The following is a 19,418-nucleotide window of genomic DNA, read 5'->3' as shown; positions in this document are numbered from 1 at the left end:
TCTCATTTTGACTGAGGCAACACGGGGACAAAGAGGTAGAGAAAACTACTTTTACCTAGTTCCAGAAAAATCTAACTGGGAGGACTCTGGATCTCTTAGTGTTTGAGGCTAAAGAAAGGTCTCTTTTGCATAGTCAAAAAAAAAAGGGGGGGGAATCATTCTGGGTAAGTCCCTCAGGACCAAAACAGAATCAATTGCTATTTATATTCACTCTGAGTCATTTGGGGCCCAAAAAACCATGAAGTCTTGTGATGGAATACTCTTTTACTAATAGAAGTGACAAGGAATATGCTTTCAGAAAACCTGGAAAGAGCTTCATGAACTGATGGGAAGTGAAGTGGGCAGAACCAGGAGAACTTTTATACTACAACAGTAATATTGTATATAAACAATATTACTGTTGTAGTATAAAAGAGTAATATTGTATATAAACAATTGTGACTTAGCTATCCTCAGTAATACAATCATCCAAAACAATTCCATGAAAAATGCTCCCCAGAGAATGAAGTTGATAATGGGAAAGGGCGGGGTACCCTCAGGAAGAGGGAGCTTAGATTCTTGTGTTTGGTTCTAAATGAAAAAAACTCACAGACTGACTGTGGAGGTACCAAGACTTAGACTTTAATTCACAAACTTGCAAAGTTCACATGTTTTACAAACCACACACAGTTCAGGTTAGACACTCTGGAGCAGTGGAGGTTTTTATTTAAGGACAGGCTGAATAGCAAAGGTCAAGGCTAAATATGTTTGAGGGGGAAAAGGAAAGGAAAAGAAGCTGAAAACAGCTACTAGAAATGACTCGTTTAGACCCAAGGGTCCAGCATGGAGCTCGATCCAAATTGGTAGTAAAGAGACTGAAAAGAAGTAGTCAAGTTAAAAGGAAAAGAGAAGAAAAGTTTAGGAGAGAAAAAAGAGAAAGAGAGAGAAGCTTAAATCAACATAGTTCCAGCCACATGGAGCTGGGGTCATATTTAGAGAGAAGAAACATAGAGAGAGAGAGTTTGCCTAATGCAGGGAGACCAGCAAGTAGGGGAAAGAACAATCAAGTTAAATAGGAAAAGAGAAAACTTAAGAGGAAAGAAGGGAGAAACAGCTAGGAGTCTGGGAGAAGAGAACAGAAGAAAAACTTAGATCAACATAGATCTGGTCACATGGTTGGGGCCATATTTTTCTAGCCATATGACCAGACCAAGTGGGTCTGACTTAGAGGGAGAGAGCACTCAAACAGAACAACAGTCCAAAAGGGGAAAAAGCAAAAAAGAAAGAAAAGAGGGGACTCAGGTGTTCAAAACACCTCTCAGGTGGGTGAAACAAGAGTGGTGCTTGAGGATTATTTTAGCATCTGATTCCAGGTAATTTCCAAAGCCACTGGAGCTCTCTCCAAGGAGTGGCTAAGATTGTATTCATTGTTCTTGAGTGGTGTTAGACAAGCTCTGTCTTTCCTGCCTCAAAGGGCATGATCATGATCTTTGAATCCAAGGTGGTTTAGGAAATGTAGAGAATGGAGAATGCCCTTCATAAAAAAAATAAAAGGCAACCGGGTAGCACAGTGGATAGGGCACTGGCCTTGGAGTCCATCGGAGAGGAGTTTGAGTCCAACCTCAGACATTTGCCACTTGCCACTTACTTGTTGTATGATCTTGGGCTAGTCATTCAATGTTGATTGCCTCACATCCAGGGCTATTTCCAGTCATCGTGATTCAGATCAGGCCACTGGACCCAGATGACTCCGGAGGAGAAAGTGAGACTGGCAGGTTAGCACAGCAACTCCTCACTCCAATCCAATTCATGTGCTTTTCATGGCATCACCTCCCTAATATGGTCTTCTTCAAGAATGAAGGACAGGCATCACTGACAGCATTATCTCTGTGCCCTTCTTCAAAATGGTAGAGTCAATGCAGATGGAAGTATACTTTTTTTTTTTAACTTTATTATTGTTGGGGTTTTTGGACTGAATTTTCTTTCACAGTATGAGTTATATGGAAATGTTTTGTATGACTACTTATATCTTTCACCAAGCTTTTGACTTGGTTTTCATGATTTTTCTGCATAGCTCTCATTTCTCCTCCCAATTTTTCCTCTACCTCCCTTAATTGCTTTTCAAAGTCTTTTTTGAGCTCATCCATAGCTTGTCTTCTCTAGGAAAGGTGAGGGAAGAGAGTTTGAAACTCAAAATTTTCAAAATGAATATTAAAAATATTTTCACAAACATTTTTTAATTTGTTTTCCAATTATATACAATAGTAATAGGTACCTTTAATTTTTAGTAAGGTTTTGAATTTTACAATTTTTCCCCAACCTTCCCTCCCCCTCCCCACAGAAGGCTGTCTGATAGTCTCTACATTGTTTCCATGCTATACATTGATGTAAATTGAATGTGTTAGAAGAATAACCATAAGCCTCCCCACCCCCACCCTGAGAAGATGCGAAACCTCAAGAATAGAGAGTGAAAAAAAAATGTACTTCAGTCTGTATTCAGATTCCAATGGCTCTGTCTCTGGGGTGAGTTGCTTTCTTTATCATAAGTCCACCAGAGAAGTTGCTTCAATATTTTCCTCACAGTTGCTGTTACTAGCTGTACCTCCACTCTGTTCCTCCCCACTCTCATTCTATCTCTCTCTCCTTTCATCCTGGCCCTATCCAAAAGTGTGTTGAATCTGAGTACCCTCTCCCAAAAACTTCCTTCTCTTCTATCACCTACTCCCCCTTTCCAACCCCCCCCCTTCCCTCCTTATCCCATTCCTTTCCTCTCATTTCTCTCTAGGGTAAGAAAGATTCCTATACCCTATTAAGTGTGTATGTTATTTCTTCTCTGACCCATTTCTGATGAGAATGAAGGCTCACTCATTCCCCCTTCTTTCCCCCTTTCCACTCCATTGAAAAAGCTTTTTCTTGACTCTTATGTAAAATTTCTTAGCTTCTTCTTCATCTACTTTTCCTTCCTCCCAGTACTTTCCTTTATCACCCATTGACTCTATTGTTTTACTATATTATACCATTATATTCCGCTCCTTCCTTTGTCCTATCTATATATGCTCCTTCTAACAGCTCCTATAAATGAGAAAGTTCATATGAGTTATCAATATCTTCTTCCTGTGCAGGAATACAAACAGTTCAACATCATTAAGTTCCTCATAGTTAGTCCATCCCCCTCAATGGTTCACCAGAGTCCTTTACTTGGAGATCAAACTCTGTTCAGCTCTGGTTGTTTCAGTAGGAAAGTTTCAAAGTCACCTGTTTCATTCAAAGTCCATCTTTTCCCCTGAAAGAGGATGTTCAGTTTTGCTGGGTAGTTGATTCTTGGTTGTAAAACAAGGTCTTTTGCCTTCCAGAATATCATACTTCATGCCCTATGAGCTCTTAATATAGATGCTGCCAGATCCTGTGTAATCCTGACTATGGAGCCTTGGTAGTTGAATTGCTTGTTTCTGGCAGCTTTTACAATTTTCTCTTTGATTTGGGAGTTTTGGAATTTGCTATAATATTCCTGGAAATTTTTCTTTTGGGATCTCTTTCAGAAGGTGATCGGTGAATTCTCTCGATGTTTCTAGGATCTCAGAACAATTTTGCTGTTATTCTTTTTTTTTTTTAGTTTTTTTAGTTTGTTTAGTTTTTTTTTTTTAGTTTGGGTTTTGTTTTGTTTTTTTTGTTTTTGTTTTTGTTTTTTTTGCAAGGCAATGGGGTTAAGTGGCTTGCCCAAGGCCACACAGCTAGGTAATTATTAAGTGGCTGAGGCTAGATTTGAACTCAGGTACTCCTGACTCCAGGACTGGTACTCTATCCTCCACTGTGTCCCACCAATTCTGCTTTTTAAGGCATTCTTCTCATTTGCCTTTTGTTTTGCTTTTTCCATTAGGCTTAAATTGGTTTTTAACATTATTTTCTTAAGTTTTTTTTGTTTATCTTTCACCAAACTTTTGATTTGGTTTTCATGATTTTTCTGCATAGCTCCCCTTTACTCCTCCCAATTTTTCCTCCACCTCCCTTAATTGCTTTTCAGTTTTTTTTTGAGCTCATCCATAGTCTGATCCCATTTTCTATTTCTCTTGGAGGTTTTGGATGCAGAAGCTTCCATTTTGTCATCATTTGAGTATATGTTTTGATCTTCTATGGGACTAAAGTAATTCTCTATGGTCAGATTCTTCTTTTTCTGTTTACTCGTTTCCTTAACACTTCCAAGGTTTGGGGTTTTTTTGGGGGGGACACCCCTCTGGGACCTTTATTCCTCCAAGGTTTTATACTCTCTTGCCTGTGCTTTGATATGTAGATGGCCCTGTACTTCCCTCTGCCCTGGGGCTTTAAGGAGGGATCCAGCTTGACTACTTAGTATGGAAGCCCAAACTGCAAACTGGATCTGAGTGTAGGCTGGCAGCAGTCCTACCCCAAGGGAGAAACAGAGAAATCTTTGCAGACTTCCTTAACGCAGGGGGGTGCAGGCTGCTTTCTTCAGATACTCATTGCAGGATTCTTCGGCCTGTATGCCTCACTCCACACTCATTCTGGTGTAGTAGAATTCTCTCCGCACCCCTTCAATCTGTTGCCAGTGACCTCTGGGCTGTGCTGCACTGCTGCCACAGCTTTTTCCAACTCTGGGTCCTGGTGAAACACATCTTTCCTGGGAACTTCTAAGTTATCTTGGACTGGGAAAATGTATTACTCTGTCTTTCTGTGGGTTCTGCTCTCTAAATTTTGCTTAGTCATCATTTGTTTGTTTTTTTGGAGTTTGTGGGGGAAGGAGTTCCCGGGAAATGCTGCCTTCATGGCTACCATCTTGGCTCCACCCCCAGACAAAATTGTTTTTTTAAAAAGGGTTTTTTAGCCTTTTAATTTTTATAGATAACTTTAAAGCATGAGGGCTATGTATTCAAATATAAATTATTTTTAAAGAAAATAATCTTGACTTTAATAACCAGAATTGACTTTCACATGTTCATAACTTTTATATTTTTGTATCAATTATTCATTAAAGAATTTTTCATTCAAAAACTTTTGGGGTCTCTGCTTATCAAAATGTTATATTTAAGTATCCTTTGGTCAGAAATAAATTAATTTTATATAAGTTAATTGAAAAATCCACAACAGCAAAAAACACCTTTGTCAGAATTGCTTTGAAGGTAGCTTTTTTCAGTACTTTTAATAACTTTTAAAAATTAGTATCATTCTTTTATCCTCTTGTCACTGTTTTTCTCTTTGAAACATTTCATCTAGGTTTTATTGGGGAGGAGGGATAATGGTCTAGACCTTTTTTCAACTCCTCTGCCAAGCAAGAAATTTTATCTATCTATCTATCTATCTATCTATCAATTCAAAAATCAAAGAGATAGTTAATTCAATCAGTTGATCTAGTTAATTGTATTAATAAATCTGCCTGAGTTTAATGGGAAACTCTTCCCTTTTGATAATGGTCTTGTAAAGATAACTTCTCCTTGACTAGAAGGCTTTTCCCTGTGCTTCCTAGCTTCCTTCAAGACTTGACTCAGATCCCATCTTCTGAAAGTCACTTTGATATCTCACCCTAAATGTTAGTACTTCCCCTTAGAGATCATTTCCAATTTTACTGTTTATATCTTGTATCCACATAGTCGTTGATGCGTTGTCTGCCTCATTAGTGTGTGATCTTCATGACCTTGAGAATTCTTTTGGGGGGGGGGATATTTGCAAGGCAGTGGGGTTAAGTGATTAGATAAACCAAGTAAGTATTAAGTGTCTGAGGGCAGATTTGAACTCAGGTCCTCCTGACTGCAGGACTGGTGCTCTATCTACTATGCCACCTAGCTGCCCTGAACTCAAGAATTCTTAGTGCCTCATACTTAGCAACTTCTTAATGTCTGATTGATTTTCCTAGGATAGGAACTTAAAGGTTTCTGATTGATGTTGGAAATCTAGGCAATGAATTTTGTGTAATCCACTTTATATCATACTTAATAGTCCCTCATTCCAAATATATGTGTCTACACACACACACACACACACACACACACACACACACACACACAGTGGGGGGGGGGCGCAGTAGATACAGTAGAATTGGAAAGACTCTTCTTCATGAGCTCAAATCTGGCCTCAGTCACTTCCTAGTTGGTTACCTCTGATTAAGTCACTTAACCCTGTTTGCCTCAGTTTTCTTATCTGTAAAATGAGCTATATCTTTGCTAAGGAAACCCCAAATGGAGTAACAAAGTTGAGAATGAATGAAAAGTCTGAAAACAACAGCTGCTTCCTTCCCCATGTATTTTATGTGTATGCAGGTATAGACATTTATATGTATTTGTATCTATATACACTATCATATACATGCATATTATGTTTGTGTGTGTAAAGAAAGAATACTTAATAGTTACTTATTCCATAAATGCACAACACACATATAAATTGAACCCCTGTTTCTCTCCTGAGCCTAAGCCCCTTTTATTATTTATCTCCCTATTGTACATTTCTAAATCACCCTGAGATATCTTAAACTCAATATGCCCAAATTAGAAATCATATTTCTCACTAAACCCTGTCTTCCTCTCAAGTTTCTTATTTCTGTTGGAAACCCAGTATTATCCCAGTCTCCTTGATTTGTTACTTCTTTAAGTGTTAATCATTGACTCCTTACTCTCATTCACCTCATATGTCCAGCAGGTTGCCATATTTTGTCATTTCTACCATGTCTATTACTTCTAACCCATTTTCACTTCTCATTCTGTGCCACCTTTATTCAGGCCCTCATCACTTCTTGCATGGACTATTTTCTCCCAATTGGCCTCCCTGTTATTTTCCTTAAACTTGTGTAGCATCCTCTTTCCTTTTCCTCTTCTGTTGCTCTTCCCAGAGGTACACCCCTATCTTAGACTTATACTTTTGTTTTGGATCCTCAGAGAGCAGCTTCTTCTAAGCTCCAGGGATCATCAGTTCTTGGTGCATGGTAAATGGTTGTTGCCTGCTACTTCAGGTTCTAAGGATAACCCTGTGGGTGTTTATGCCTAACAATAGCTTCTTAGCCCTTAGTGCTCTGCGTCTCCATCAATAATCAGTAGGCTGATTTTTTTGTTTAAATATAGGCATTTATTAAGAAAGTTCCACAGGGGAAGCTAGGTGGTGCAGTGAATAGAGCACTGACCCTGGAGTCAGGAGGACCTGAGTTCAAATGTGTCCTCAGAAACTTGATAATGGTCTAGCTGTGTGACTGGGCAAGTCACTTAACCCCATTGCTTTGCAAAAACCAAGAAGAAGAAAAATGAATCCACAGACTGTATAGAAAGCATGAACTCAAAAATATAAGAGTAGAGAGGCATTTGTTTAGGATACACATGTGAAGGAGGATCACTCATCTCCCAGGATTTCAGAGACTAGTTCTTTTGCATTTTATAAAGTCCTTACAAATGATCTGCTCACCTGGTATCTTTTTTATTCCATAAGCAGTAACCCTTCTTCCTCAAGGATTTGTTTCCCGACACTGTCCGGAGTGACCATTCCATTGCATCCCTCTTTTTCATAGGTGTATTTCACTTTTGGATTCGATCTGATGAAATAGTGGAGAGTGGGCTTAAGGGATCTTTTCTTTGGATGCTTTCTGGTAAGGTGAAAGGATTTTTGCCTCCTTCCATAGCCTGATCGCAGAAGGGCTACTTTTTATATTTAGGCTCAAGGGAATGACTGATTCACTCAATGGCAGGTCATTAATTTTCTCATCTACTGGCCAGAAACCCACCTGTTATAGCCCAGGTTGTGCACTATTCCTCTCCTGAAATTCCCTCGTCCAGACAAGCTCATCTTTTCTATGTTCCTCAGACCTGATGCCTTATCTCTTCATCTTACCCCCTTCTCTGTTTCCTCTTTCTGCTTCTTGGAATCATCCTGCTGCAAATGCTAGTGCCTTTCCTCCCTCCCTAAATAATTTGTATTTAACTATCTTGCATTTATTTTGTATAAGCTTATGTTTTCCCATAGATGACAAGATGACAAGCTCTTTGAAAGAAAGAACTGTTTCATTTGGCACTAGCCAGGGTTCTGGAACTTCACAGGAGTTTAATAAATAAATGCTTGTTAATTGATTCGTAGTAAATGTGAGATTGATTATATAAAAAAAAAAGAAATCATATTAAAACATTTTTATTATCTTGCTGCTTTTTTCCATAGTTGTGTGCTGCCCATCTCCCAACTCAATCAGAGGCACCAAACCACTACCAGGCAGTATGTAGAGCATTATTTGCTGAAACAATGGAGTTGCATACATTTCTTAGCAAAATTAAGAGTGCGAAGGAGGTAAGTACTATTTGTTGATTTACTGGGGTTTTGAAGATAAGCATATATTAATCTCTGAAAAAATTTTAAAAATATATTGAATGTATTCAGAAATGCTGAGGGGATTCATACTTCATTCAGGTACACACTTGACTAGATGACCACTGGTCTCTTCCAATTGAAATCAATGATAATTCTCATTTGGATAATACTTTAAGGTTAACACCTATGTAAAGTAAAAATGTAAAGTAAAAATATTGCCCTCATTTTATATAGATGAAACTATGCTTGGATGTTAAATGATTTAAGTGATCATTAATGATAATGAGGCCACACAATTACTAAATATTGAAGTTATAAGATTCTGTGATTGTATGCCATTTACTTCACTGACCATTTGTTGTTGTTTTTTTAAATGCCATTTTTCCTGTTTTTTCTTCAGGAATTTCCTCCTATAATATTGTAATAGGAATCTCATTTTAAAATGGAAGATTTTTTTTAAAAAACTTTTTTTAACTAAATATACAACCAAATTGGAACTTATTTACTTAATGAATTTTCTGCATTCTTTGTTCCTCATTTTGTCTCTCATATGTCTCTATTTAAAAAAAATTCTTCATGTAAGAAGGTAAAACTTAAATCTTATAGTTTATTTTTAGCAGGTTCTTTTAAAAAAACTTTTGATGGGTAAAGGAAATTAAAACTAAGAAGATTATAACCCAAAACTTCATTTTAGACATTTGATTTATCCATGATACTTCTCTCCTTTTTAACATAGATTAATTACTTGTGATTTAACATTAAAAATATTTATAAAAGTTTTAAATAGATGATTCTGTTTGAGAAAGAAAATCATCATCTTTCATTTCTTGGCTAAAAGTACATAATCTAAAATAAAGCAACACACTGACATTTAGATCCTCTCTGCTCTTGAGCTACTGAAAAGGGATTTAGAAAGCTGGATTCAGGAGCTATTAATCAATCCAAGATTTCATCTAATAAAACTTCTTAGGGATGTTTAATCACAAACCACTAGGACCTGGATCATTTTTACCATTTTAGAACTGTGTGTGATTCTTTGTCTTTGTTCCTTTTTTCATAAACTGACACAGGCAAAAGGGAATTAATCCTTTTATTTTACAACTGAGGAAACTGAGGCTCAAGAGAAATGATTTTGAAAGTGTTATCATGATTTTTTGGTTAGGATAACTTTTGATTAATTTCTCCTCAGTAACTTCATATCTTACAAACAATTAAAATCAGAGAAAATGGAATTAGATTACAGATAGATAACTTTATTTTACACATAGGTAAGGTAAAGGATGAGAAACTACTATCTCCATTAGAGCTTGTTTTAATATTGGCACTAATATGCTTTTTTTGTTTGTTTTTGCGAGGCAAGGGGGTTAAGTGACTTAACCATGATCATACAACTAAGTAAATATTAACAGTATCTGACTGTTCTTGTAAGAAGGATCTTAGACAACCATGTTTGTTAAGTTTCCTAGGCAGATCATCTTTCACATTTTCTGCTGCTAAAGATAAAAAGGAAAAGAAGTTCTTGAAGCTAAGATTTGTTAAGAGAGGAAGCATAGCCTCAGATAGAGCAGATCTTGTACTGGGCTTTTCTTCCCTGACTTCTTTGGAGCTGGGACTTACTTAGCCTCCCAATGCTCCAGGCAGCTTTTTTGAACTTCCAAATCAGTTGCAAATTTGCTTTGAGAGACAAACACCTTGCCCATTTTCTTATTTTAACAAAACATTGTTTCATCAGGAAATTTTGGAAGTCCCTTGAAAGACTATAGCTTTTTTGCCTTCAAGGAATATCATATTCCAAGTCCTTTTTCCATTTGATCCATATTAGTTTTTAAGATTTTTTTTTCAATATTTTCTTGTATCTCCTTCACAAAGCTGTTGACTCATTTTTCACAATTTTTCCACATTGCTCTCATTTTTCTTTCCAATTTTTCCTCCACTTCCCTTACTTGATTTTCAGAATCATTTTTTGTGCTCTTCTATTACCTGAGATTAATTCATATTTTTCTTGGAGGCTTTGAATGCAAAAACCTTGACTTTGATGACTTTGATATCTTCTTCTGAGTGTTTTTTTGATTCTCCATATGACTATATGGATTTTTTTTCTTCTTTTTGCTTATTTTCCCAACCTGTTATTTGATTTTAACTCTTTATTAAGATGGGATTCTGCTTCCAGGTTGGGGGAAACACTGTCCCAAGCTTTTGAGGATTTTTGCAGTGTTTTTCAGAGATATTTTTAAAAATTTATTTAAGGCAACAGGGTTAAGTGACTTGCCCAAAGTCATACAGTTAGGCAATTATTAAGTGTCTGAGGCCAGATTTGAACTCAGGTACTCCTGACTCCAGGGCTGGTACTCTATCCACTGTGTCACCTAGCTGCCCCTATTTTCAGAGATATTTTAAGGGACCTACAAGTTCTCAATTTCTTCAAGGTCTTATGAGAGGATATAACTATTTTCTTGGCCTGTGCTCTGGTCTGTGAGTGACCACAAACACTCCCCTCTACTCTAGAGCTGTGAGAAGGGTCCGCTTCACTAAGGCAGTAAGCTCTGTTGTCCTCCTTTTCCTGAGTCTGAGGCCCCAGCCGGGATCCAGATCTGAGTATGGGCAAAGCCATACAGTCCTACTTCAGGATTAGCAAAGAGATCTCTGTAATCTCCCCTAACCCCCTTATGTTACTCCTTGCTGCCCATGGACTCCCCAAGCCTGCTCCTTGTCCACAGGGTTGGGTCTCCTGCTGAGGTCTGCACGAGACTGGGCTTCCCTCTCACCCTGATGTGGCAGTTTTCCTACTGATCTTCCAAGTTATCTTTAGCAATCCCTGGGCCAAGAGGTCTGGATGCCACCACTGCCATGTACCCAAGTGTCCTGTGGTCTGTTCCTGGATGGCTGGAGTCAGTGCACCCTGGCCCAGGCTGCACTATGCATCATTTCTACCCCAAGATAACAGACCATTCACATGGATCTCCCATGTTGTTTTGAGCTGGAAAAATTGTTTCACTCAGCCTTTTTGTGGGTTCTGCCACTCCAGAATTTGGTTAGAATCATTATTTAAAAGTATTTGGAGTGGTTTGGCAGAGAGCTTGGATGAGTCCCTGTAATGAACAAATTAAAATTAATTTTTTTAGTATGTTGAGTGAACTGAATAAAAATTATGTCAAAATTTAATTTTAGGTTTAAAATAAAACAAAAATAATTTTAGATCACACATGAAGTTTATTCTCTAATATTTACCTAGAAACTGATAGGTGATTGTCATCATTAGAGATGGTTACTCAGAGCGAAATGAGGAAAGAGTATTTATAGAAATCATACAGAAAGTTAAAACTTTTGGTGACCAATCAGTCTGGTTACAAATTAGTGTAAAAAGGTATTATTGATTACTTTTTGATCCTTTTCCCTATACGTGAGGTCTGTATTTTTTCAAAACTGATATCCAATTGACAGCAGAACCAGTGTCTCCTTTCTGACTTGATATTTTGTTTTTTTTTTATCAGATATGTTATAGACATATAAAACATGGAATTTCTCCCTTTCCCAAATGTCATAGGTATAAGAATATATTTGGGACTCTTATAGAGATCACCAGACCTATTAAAATAAAATTATATTTTCTATAATTCAATTAAACAAATATTAATTACCTGTTATCCAAGGATCTGGAAACAAAAAAAAAAGGAAGCATTTCTTGTGCCCAAGGATGATAGTGTCATACATTTAGACCTAGAAGGGACTTTATAGTCTTTCTAATCCTCCTCCCTAAATTTATCAAGAAGGAAACTGAAGCTCAGAGAGAATGAATGTCTTGCTAGAGATACCACAGAGGACAGGGTCCCTCTGCTGGGGAATATAGCATGCAAACCCAAAGTAAATAAAACATAAATTATTATCAAGATGGAGAGAGAATACTTATAAACTATGCTTTTAAGGGAAACTAAGGATTTCAAGAGATATAAGTGAGGTGGCAGTGCATTGTAGACATGGAACACCACTTGTGACAAGGCATGAGCAAGACAGTTTGACTCAGGGGTAAATTTGGGGCAATAATATGTAATAATCAGTCATTCTACAAACATTTATCAGCAGGTGCTTAATCTTATCCAGACACTTTATCACAATGCTAAGTCCTGGGTAGTTAGTTTAGGAAAAACAAATGAAACGTCTCTTGAAGGAAAGAAATCACACACTTATGTAGGCAGAATTCAAACACAGTTCTTTCTGACTTTGTCTAGTACTCTGCTCATTTATTCTTGGGAAGCCATCTTACTCCTTCATCTTGTATAAAGTACAGTACCAAGTCCTGTGGCTACAAAGGAGAAGTATAATATGTATAAGGATTAATATAGAGCACAGTAACTAGAATGATCACAAAAAGTCTAATGTGGGATCTCAGGATTTAGGGCCACAAGGAATCTTAGAGCCTTTGTAACACTACCCTCATTTTAAAGGAGATGAAGGATAGCTTGACATCCCATGGAATGACATGAAAACTGGAGATGGAATGTCAGCCAATTGGCATGGAATGTAGAGAATGTGAAGGGGAGTTGGATGAAGTGAATCTGGAATGACGGTTGGGAGCTGGGTTATAGAGAGTTTTAAATGCCAGACTGAGACAATTCCCATCTGTAAAAGTAGAAAGTTGGACTGGATTGGGAGTTGTTAACCTTTTTAATATCATAAATTCCTTGGTACTCTGAGGAAGCCTATTTGACCCAGATCATTCCAAGCATAGGAGTTAGCAAATGAAAATGTCTAGAGTGGAGTGTTTTTTGTGAGGACAATAAAGGAGCCCAGTGTCACTGGGCTGTGGAGAATGTAGAAGTTTGTCTGATTTTAAAGGCAATAGGGAACAATGAGAATTTACTAAGTAGTGGAGTGATAGTAAGACTTAGGTTTTAGCAAAATCATTTTGGGGGAACCAGCATGGTAGAGAAAAGGGAGGTACTTGCCCAAATCTTTTCACATTCCACTCCAAATGACTTGAAATAAGTCTCAAAATGAATTCTGGAGCAGCAAGAACTTATAAAAGGAGAAGGTGAAAAATTTTCCAGTCCAAAACAAATAGATCAGCAAAAATGGTCTGTCTTCCCAAGGTGATGGTGGAGCTTGGCCTTCACCAGCCAAGGCAGCAGGCCTTGGGGGCAACTGAATCAGCTATGGTAGTAGCAGCTTCTGGAACTCTCAGCCCACAGATGGTAAGAGGATCGGACAACTGGTCAGAAGGATATAACAGGGTTCCCTTTTTTTGTCACTGGATACAGGATTCTGTGACATTGTCCCTCTGTCAAGCTGAGTTGTAATCCTGGTTTTCAGTCCCAGGTTAATGAAGAGTCCTGGTACACCAGAGCTTCTGACCACAGAGGAGCCAGGACCTTGATTGTGATTCCCAGGTTGAAAAAAGGACTTTTGGTTGCTCACAGACCAGAGCAAAGGTTTGGAAGAGCAATGATCACACCTCTCAGATCATACAACTTGTAAGAATTAAACTTAGCAACCACAAAAAAGGTTTGAAACTTGGAACAGTGTCCCCTTTGACTCCTTTCCCCCCATTAGAGTCCCCTTTATTTAGCATAGAGTTAAAAGTCAAGAAAAAGACTGGAGAAATTAGTAAAAAAACAAAAAAAAAAAAACAAAACACCTGACCATAGAAAATTAGTATGTTGATAAGGGAAGACTGAATCCCTTGGTGTTCTAAGAAAGCCTATTTGGTTTCCTCAAACACAGAAGAAAACTAAGTCAAAATTGCTATATACAAAATCTTGAAGGAAGAAAAACGTAAATTGTTTTCAGGCCCCCAAAAAGTTCCTAAAGAAACTCTCTGAATTATTAGCTCTTTGATCTTTGACTAGTCACTTGATGAACCTAATGAACTAATCTGTAAAACATTGAAGATAACTTAGGATCATTTAGAGCTGGAAAAGCTATTAGAGGGCATTGAGTCCAATCTCTTCATTTTAAAAAATGAGGAAACTGAGACCCAGAAAAAAATTAAATAACTTTCTTAGGGTTATACAGTAAGTGGCAGAAGCAAGATTTAAATTCAGGGCAGGTAGGTGACACAGTGGACAGAGTGCCAGACTTGAGTCAGCAGTCTTCCAGACTGCTGTGGCCTCAGAGGCTTACTGTGTGAATCTGGTAAGTCACCTGTTAGCTATTGTTATTTTTTCTCAACGGGTCCCATGCTACTTCTCACAAGCTTATTATGAACAAGGTGCTTTTTAAGCTAACAAAGTGATATGTAAATGTGTTCTATTATTATTATTATTATTATTATTATTATTATTATTATTATTATTATTGTGAAGATTGGATGGCCTGTTTAGAATGGTAAAAATTAGTCTTCATCTTTAGAATTACTTCATACCAAACACCTTCTGGATGAATGTTGAAAAGCCTTTTTTATTTGAATGAGGATCATCCACCAGAGAGGTCTTCCAGGCCCTACTGAATTGAAGTAATGTCTGCTGATTCCAAAAATATTTCAGCAGGTTTTTGACCTGTTTAGTGTGTCCTTCTCTCCCAACCCCTACCCTTTTCCAACACTGGTTGCATTTTAACTGAAATCTATATCCAGAATAACTAGTCGTGGTAAGGAAGTAGCAGTATTCCTTACTCCTCATTGCTCCATCCAAACTTTCCCTTTAACCATCATGTAGCAGTCTCTCCTCTTTTGAAGTTCACATCAGCTGTATTTATCACTCAATGAAAACTATGATAGTTTTTTTTTTTACCTTTATTCTAGGATATTCTCCTCCTTTCCTCGATGAGTTTAATGCCTAGTTCATAGTCTTTCTCTTCTTCACAGTTCTTGCCTTCATGCTAGGGAATTTCAATATACATTTTAATAATCTCTCAAACATCCTAATTTCCCTGCTCTTTAACTTAGACATTTCTGTTCCTCCAGTGCATTTTACCAATCACAAAGATGGCCATATCCTTAATCTTGCTATCACCCACAAGTCCTCCACATCTGTTGGAATTTCCGAATCTCTCTGTTTGATCATAATCTGTTGTTATTATCCTTTCTCCATCTGCCCTATAATCCCAAACCATATTTTTCATCCTCACCATGATCTCCAATTCTCCAGACTTTCAGTGATTTTCTGGGACAACCTCTACTAGTTACCCTATTTTCCCATGCCTTTCTTGTTCCCTTAGTGAATCATTTCAAACTCTACACTGTCCTCTTCTCTTGAATCTTTTGCTCCTTATCCTGTTGTCCGTCTTGCTCTTCCACACCTCCACTTTCCATTACTCTTACTTGTTCTGCCTTTGCTCCTATTTACATGCACTAAATTAAGTTGGAGAAAAGGATTTGACTTGGTCCATTACAAATTTCTGTTGTATTCTCAGGTGGGCCCCTCTCAAAAATAAGGTAACCCTTTTATATTTTTTCTAAGTTCTTATTTTTATCATTTCTGTCAATTTTTACCCTCTTCTTAATGCTCTCTTTTTTTCTGGGTTTATGTAGCAGTTTCCTTCTGGTTTTTTTCCCCCTACCTTTCTAGCTGCTTCTTTTCAGTCTAGTCTCCTTTACTATAGCATCATCCAGGTTATGCCCACTATTGGTGACTATTCAACCTGTGCTGCCTTCTCTTCTCCTTGTATGCTATTTCACTTGGCAATCTCATCATTTCCCATAGATACAATTAAATTTTCACATGTCTAAACTAAATGGCATGCAAGATCCTTTCTGATTCTAGATCTGTAATCCTTCAATCCTACTTATACTTCATCCTTTGTGCTTTGACTAACCAAGCTTGTTGAGTGTGTTTACTTATCAGTTATCTAAATTGATTTATACTTAAGGTAGATTTCATTTAAATTTCCTATCAGTTTAGCCTATTGATTCTGTTATTTCCTCCAGGATACAAATGGAAGCTCATTTGTATCTTATCCTGTATGATTATCCTTGTGAATCTTGTGTGTTTTTTTTCTGGTAGTTCATAAAGAATTGCCCAATCTTCTGGAAGCCTTTATGTAAACATTTTTTACATTTTTTTGGTACAGATTCAGCCCTTTCTTGCTTCACCCTTCTTATACCTAACATACAATGCTACATTGACCTTTGAGTTACACACAATCTTCATTTTTATGACTTTTTTTGAACATTTTTTGAGTTTTCTTTATTTACAACTATACAGCTTCATTGGATAACATTTGTGTTAACAAGATACAGTTTTGAGAATAGGGGTAATTAAGAATATTACCTATTTTCCCTGACATGGTGCATGCTTGACCATATCCCATTCATTTCTGCCCATGTTTATTGGAGGACCTTTGCTCATCAACTTCTTAGATTGCTTTACAATTAAGATAGATTTTATTTAAATCTATTTTAATTAGATTATCCTAATTAGGAAAGTTCAATTTAATCATTTTGTTCCTCCAGGTGCCAGGCTTTAAATTTAACATGTTAGTCTTAATAATAGAGAGGTAAATGACAAATTGATTTTTTTTAATATAATATGGCACTTTAAATTTCACAGCACCTTGATAGACATTATCACATTTTACCATTCTGCATTAATGAAGTGATATACTTTTATTTTTCATAGTCATTTTGTGACTGTCATGGGAAAAGTGATAAGATTATTTAATTTGTGGAAACATTAACTTCAAAATGGACCATATTTGAATTAACAGAAAAATCATGATGAAATTTTAGGAATTAAAAAGATATTCAGACAATTATCATCAAAAACTCAGATATTTCAATTATTTTATTTAGCTAAACAATGCATTTATATTTTTCAATAAGTATTTCTGCTTAATGCTGAAGTTGCTTTTCTTTAAAATAAATAGCTCTCAAAATATAGCATTTTGAATTATTTAGTAAGGTGTTACCTTTATTTTTTTTGAAGTCCTTAAAGAACATTGACTTTTTTGCTATTTTTTTGTCCTCACATTATTTTTAAATTTAGATAGAGTTAGTCTAATATGAAAACCAATATTCCTGTCCGTCCTTTATACCTTCTGCTTCTTTTTTCTTACAACCACTACACTCAGTCCACTACTTGGATATGATGCCTGCTGAGTTCTCTTGCAACAGGAGTTGTTTATCTTTCAGTTCTATTGGATCTTATGTTTTTTATTAGTGTACACACATTCCATGTACTGATGGTGAATGGAATCTTCTTTGAAGAAGTTTTTATACATTTTTTTTGCGTGTATTTTGACCACAGGGTGGGATCCCTGCCTGCTGTGGTAATCAGTTCAGGGTTGGGTAAGCAGATAATTTTTTGTTTGTTTTTGCAAGGTAGTGGGGTGAAGTGACTTGCCCAAGGTCACACAGGAAATTAATAAGTCTCTGAGGCCGGATTTGAACTCAGGTCCTCCTGACTCCAGGACCAGTGCTCTCTCTGGTGCGCCACCTAGCCGCCCCTCGAGCATTGTGATTCTTAAAAAAAAGGGTTGCTCAGATACCTTGGGGGCTGCCGAATCACACTGCTGCTTCCATTGAGGAAACGACCCTATGATCTGGGCCATATCTACAACTCCTAGTATATTCATACCTGCTGTTTTGTCACTTATTTATAGCCACAAAACTGTGAAATAAGAGGTAAAAATGGTATGGGTGATATCTTTTGATTCCTACATAAATTGAATTTAAGTGAAGTAGAGTTGCACAAAGTCATCAGCCTTATTCTTCTGACACTATCATTGTCCATTGACAAGACAGAGTCAAGACAACTATTGATGGCTCTAGATTACTAGATGACCTTGCCATCGTCAGTGTCTAGCCAAGCTCTAATCTCTTCACAGTGCCTGCTTCAACTGCCTTCATGACCGTTGGAACGAATTGTTTTTATCGACCTATTCCTCCAAAGGAAGATTTAACATGCTTGGTATAGATACTCCCCAACTCACTGATAGGTTTGAGACCCCGAAGTTACCCTCAATTTGAAATATTGCATAATTAGAAATAGTGATATTTCTTTCAGGAGTAATACTACCTTTATATAACACGTAATTAAGAAAAAAACAGAACTTCCACCATTTATGTCCTTTTTTTTGGATGCTTTATCCAAGTGTTCAGTCCAACTCTAGGATCTTGTACCTATGCGATCAGAATGCAGACTCTGCTTTTATCCTGTCAAACTGCTAAGATGTAAAGATCTGAAGGTATATCCTTCGGGGACCAGTCTAGCTAAATTTGGAGAGTCTGATCATCAGATGATTAGAAGCTTGATGATTTTCAAAATTTTATTTTTTCACTAGTAATCTGTGAAAAGACATTGTGATTAACTCTCCCCTGATGAAATCACAGATACTTGAAGTATTGAAATACAATCCAATATTATATTGATTGTTATGGAGGGTTTTGCATACAACTATTTGATTTTAAACAATAGTTCTGATACTTTGAAAGCTTTTAAACTGTAGCTTAAATTGTGGGACAGATTTTTGAAAGTCATCGCTAATATATTATCTGGGGTGGCACAGTAGATAGAACATGGGCCCTGGAGTCAGGAGTACCTGAGTTCAAATCTGGCCTCAGACACTTAATAATTACCTAGCTGTGTGGCCTTGGGCAATCCACTTAACACCCCTACCTTGCAAACAATAATAATAATAATAATAATAACAATAATAATGAATTATCTGTGGTAGATATTATCATTATTTTTGTTTTGCTCAGTCTTTCCTTGCCCAGCATTGTTAGGACAATTTAAATTCTATTCTAATTAAATTCTAAATTGGTTATTTGGTTGTTAAGTATTTCTTTGTTTACTAAAACTGTAAGCCTTTGGCATCCTATTCTTTTACTGATCATTGCCAGAACCAGCAGTATGTCATAATTTCATTGTTGTTATAAGAGTTTGAATCAGATTAAGTCTCTGATACCTGTTCTTGAATACAGACTATCTGTTATTTAAAATCATTGAAAAGATTCAAGTGGATAAAAGTTTTAAAGAGTTCTCTCAGTTAAATAGTTAAAATATATCTTTTCCTAAATCATTCTCCCATGGATTGTCAAACTATATTATCAAAGTCAGATAGAAATCTTTTCTTATTGCCAGACTGGATTTAGATCCTGCCAGTCTTGCAAATTCATCACTTGTAAAAGAAAGTGTTTACCACCAGATGTCTGTAAGAATGCCATTTGTTGAATTTTAATTAGATCATCTGTTATTCTGAATTTTCTAGGG

At 36.8% G+C, this 19,418-nt stretch overlaps 1 protein-coding gene across 4 annotated transcripts in view; it reads left to right on the top strand.

Moving 5' to 3' along the window:
- SPIRE1 (spire type actin nucleation factor 1) overlaps positions 1-19,418 on the top strand; it is a 216,887-nt gene that overhangs the window by 128,135 nt on the left and 69,334 nt on the right. For all 4 annotated transcript variants that reach the window (XM_074200872.1, XM_074200871.1, XM_074200875.1 and 1 more), the window contains one exon: positions 8,125-8,250. In XM_074200872.1, the coding sequence (XP_074056973.1) occupies positions 8,125-8,250 (126 nt within the window). The remainder of the gene's footprint in view (positions 1-8,124; positions 8,251-19,418) is intronic.

The sequence above is a fragment of the Macrotis lagotis genome, chromosome X (assembly GCF_037893015.1).
Source record: "Macrotis lagotis isolate mMagLag1 chromosome X, bilby.v1.9.chrom.fasta, whole genome shotgun sequence".
NCBI classification, from domain to species: domain Eukaryota; kingdom Metazoa; phylum Chordata; class Mammalia; order Peramelemorphia; family Peramelidae; genus Macrotis; species Macrotis lagotis.
Note: the sequence above shows the minus strand (reverse complement) of the source record. Positions and strands in the feature narration are given on the sequence as shown.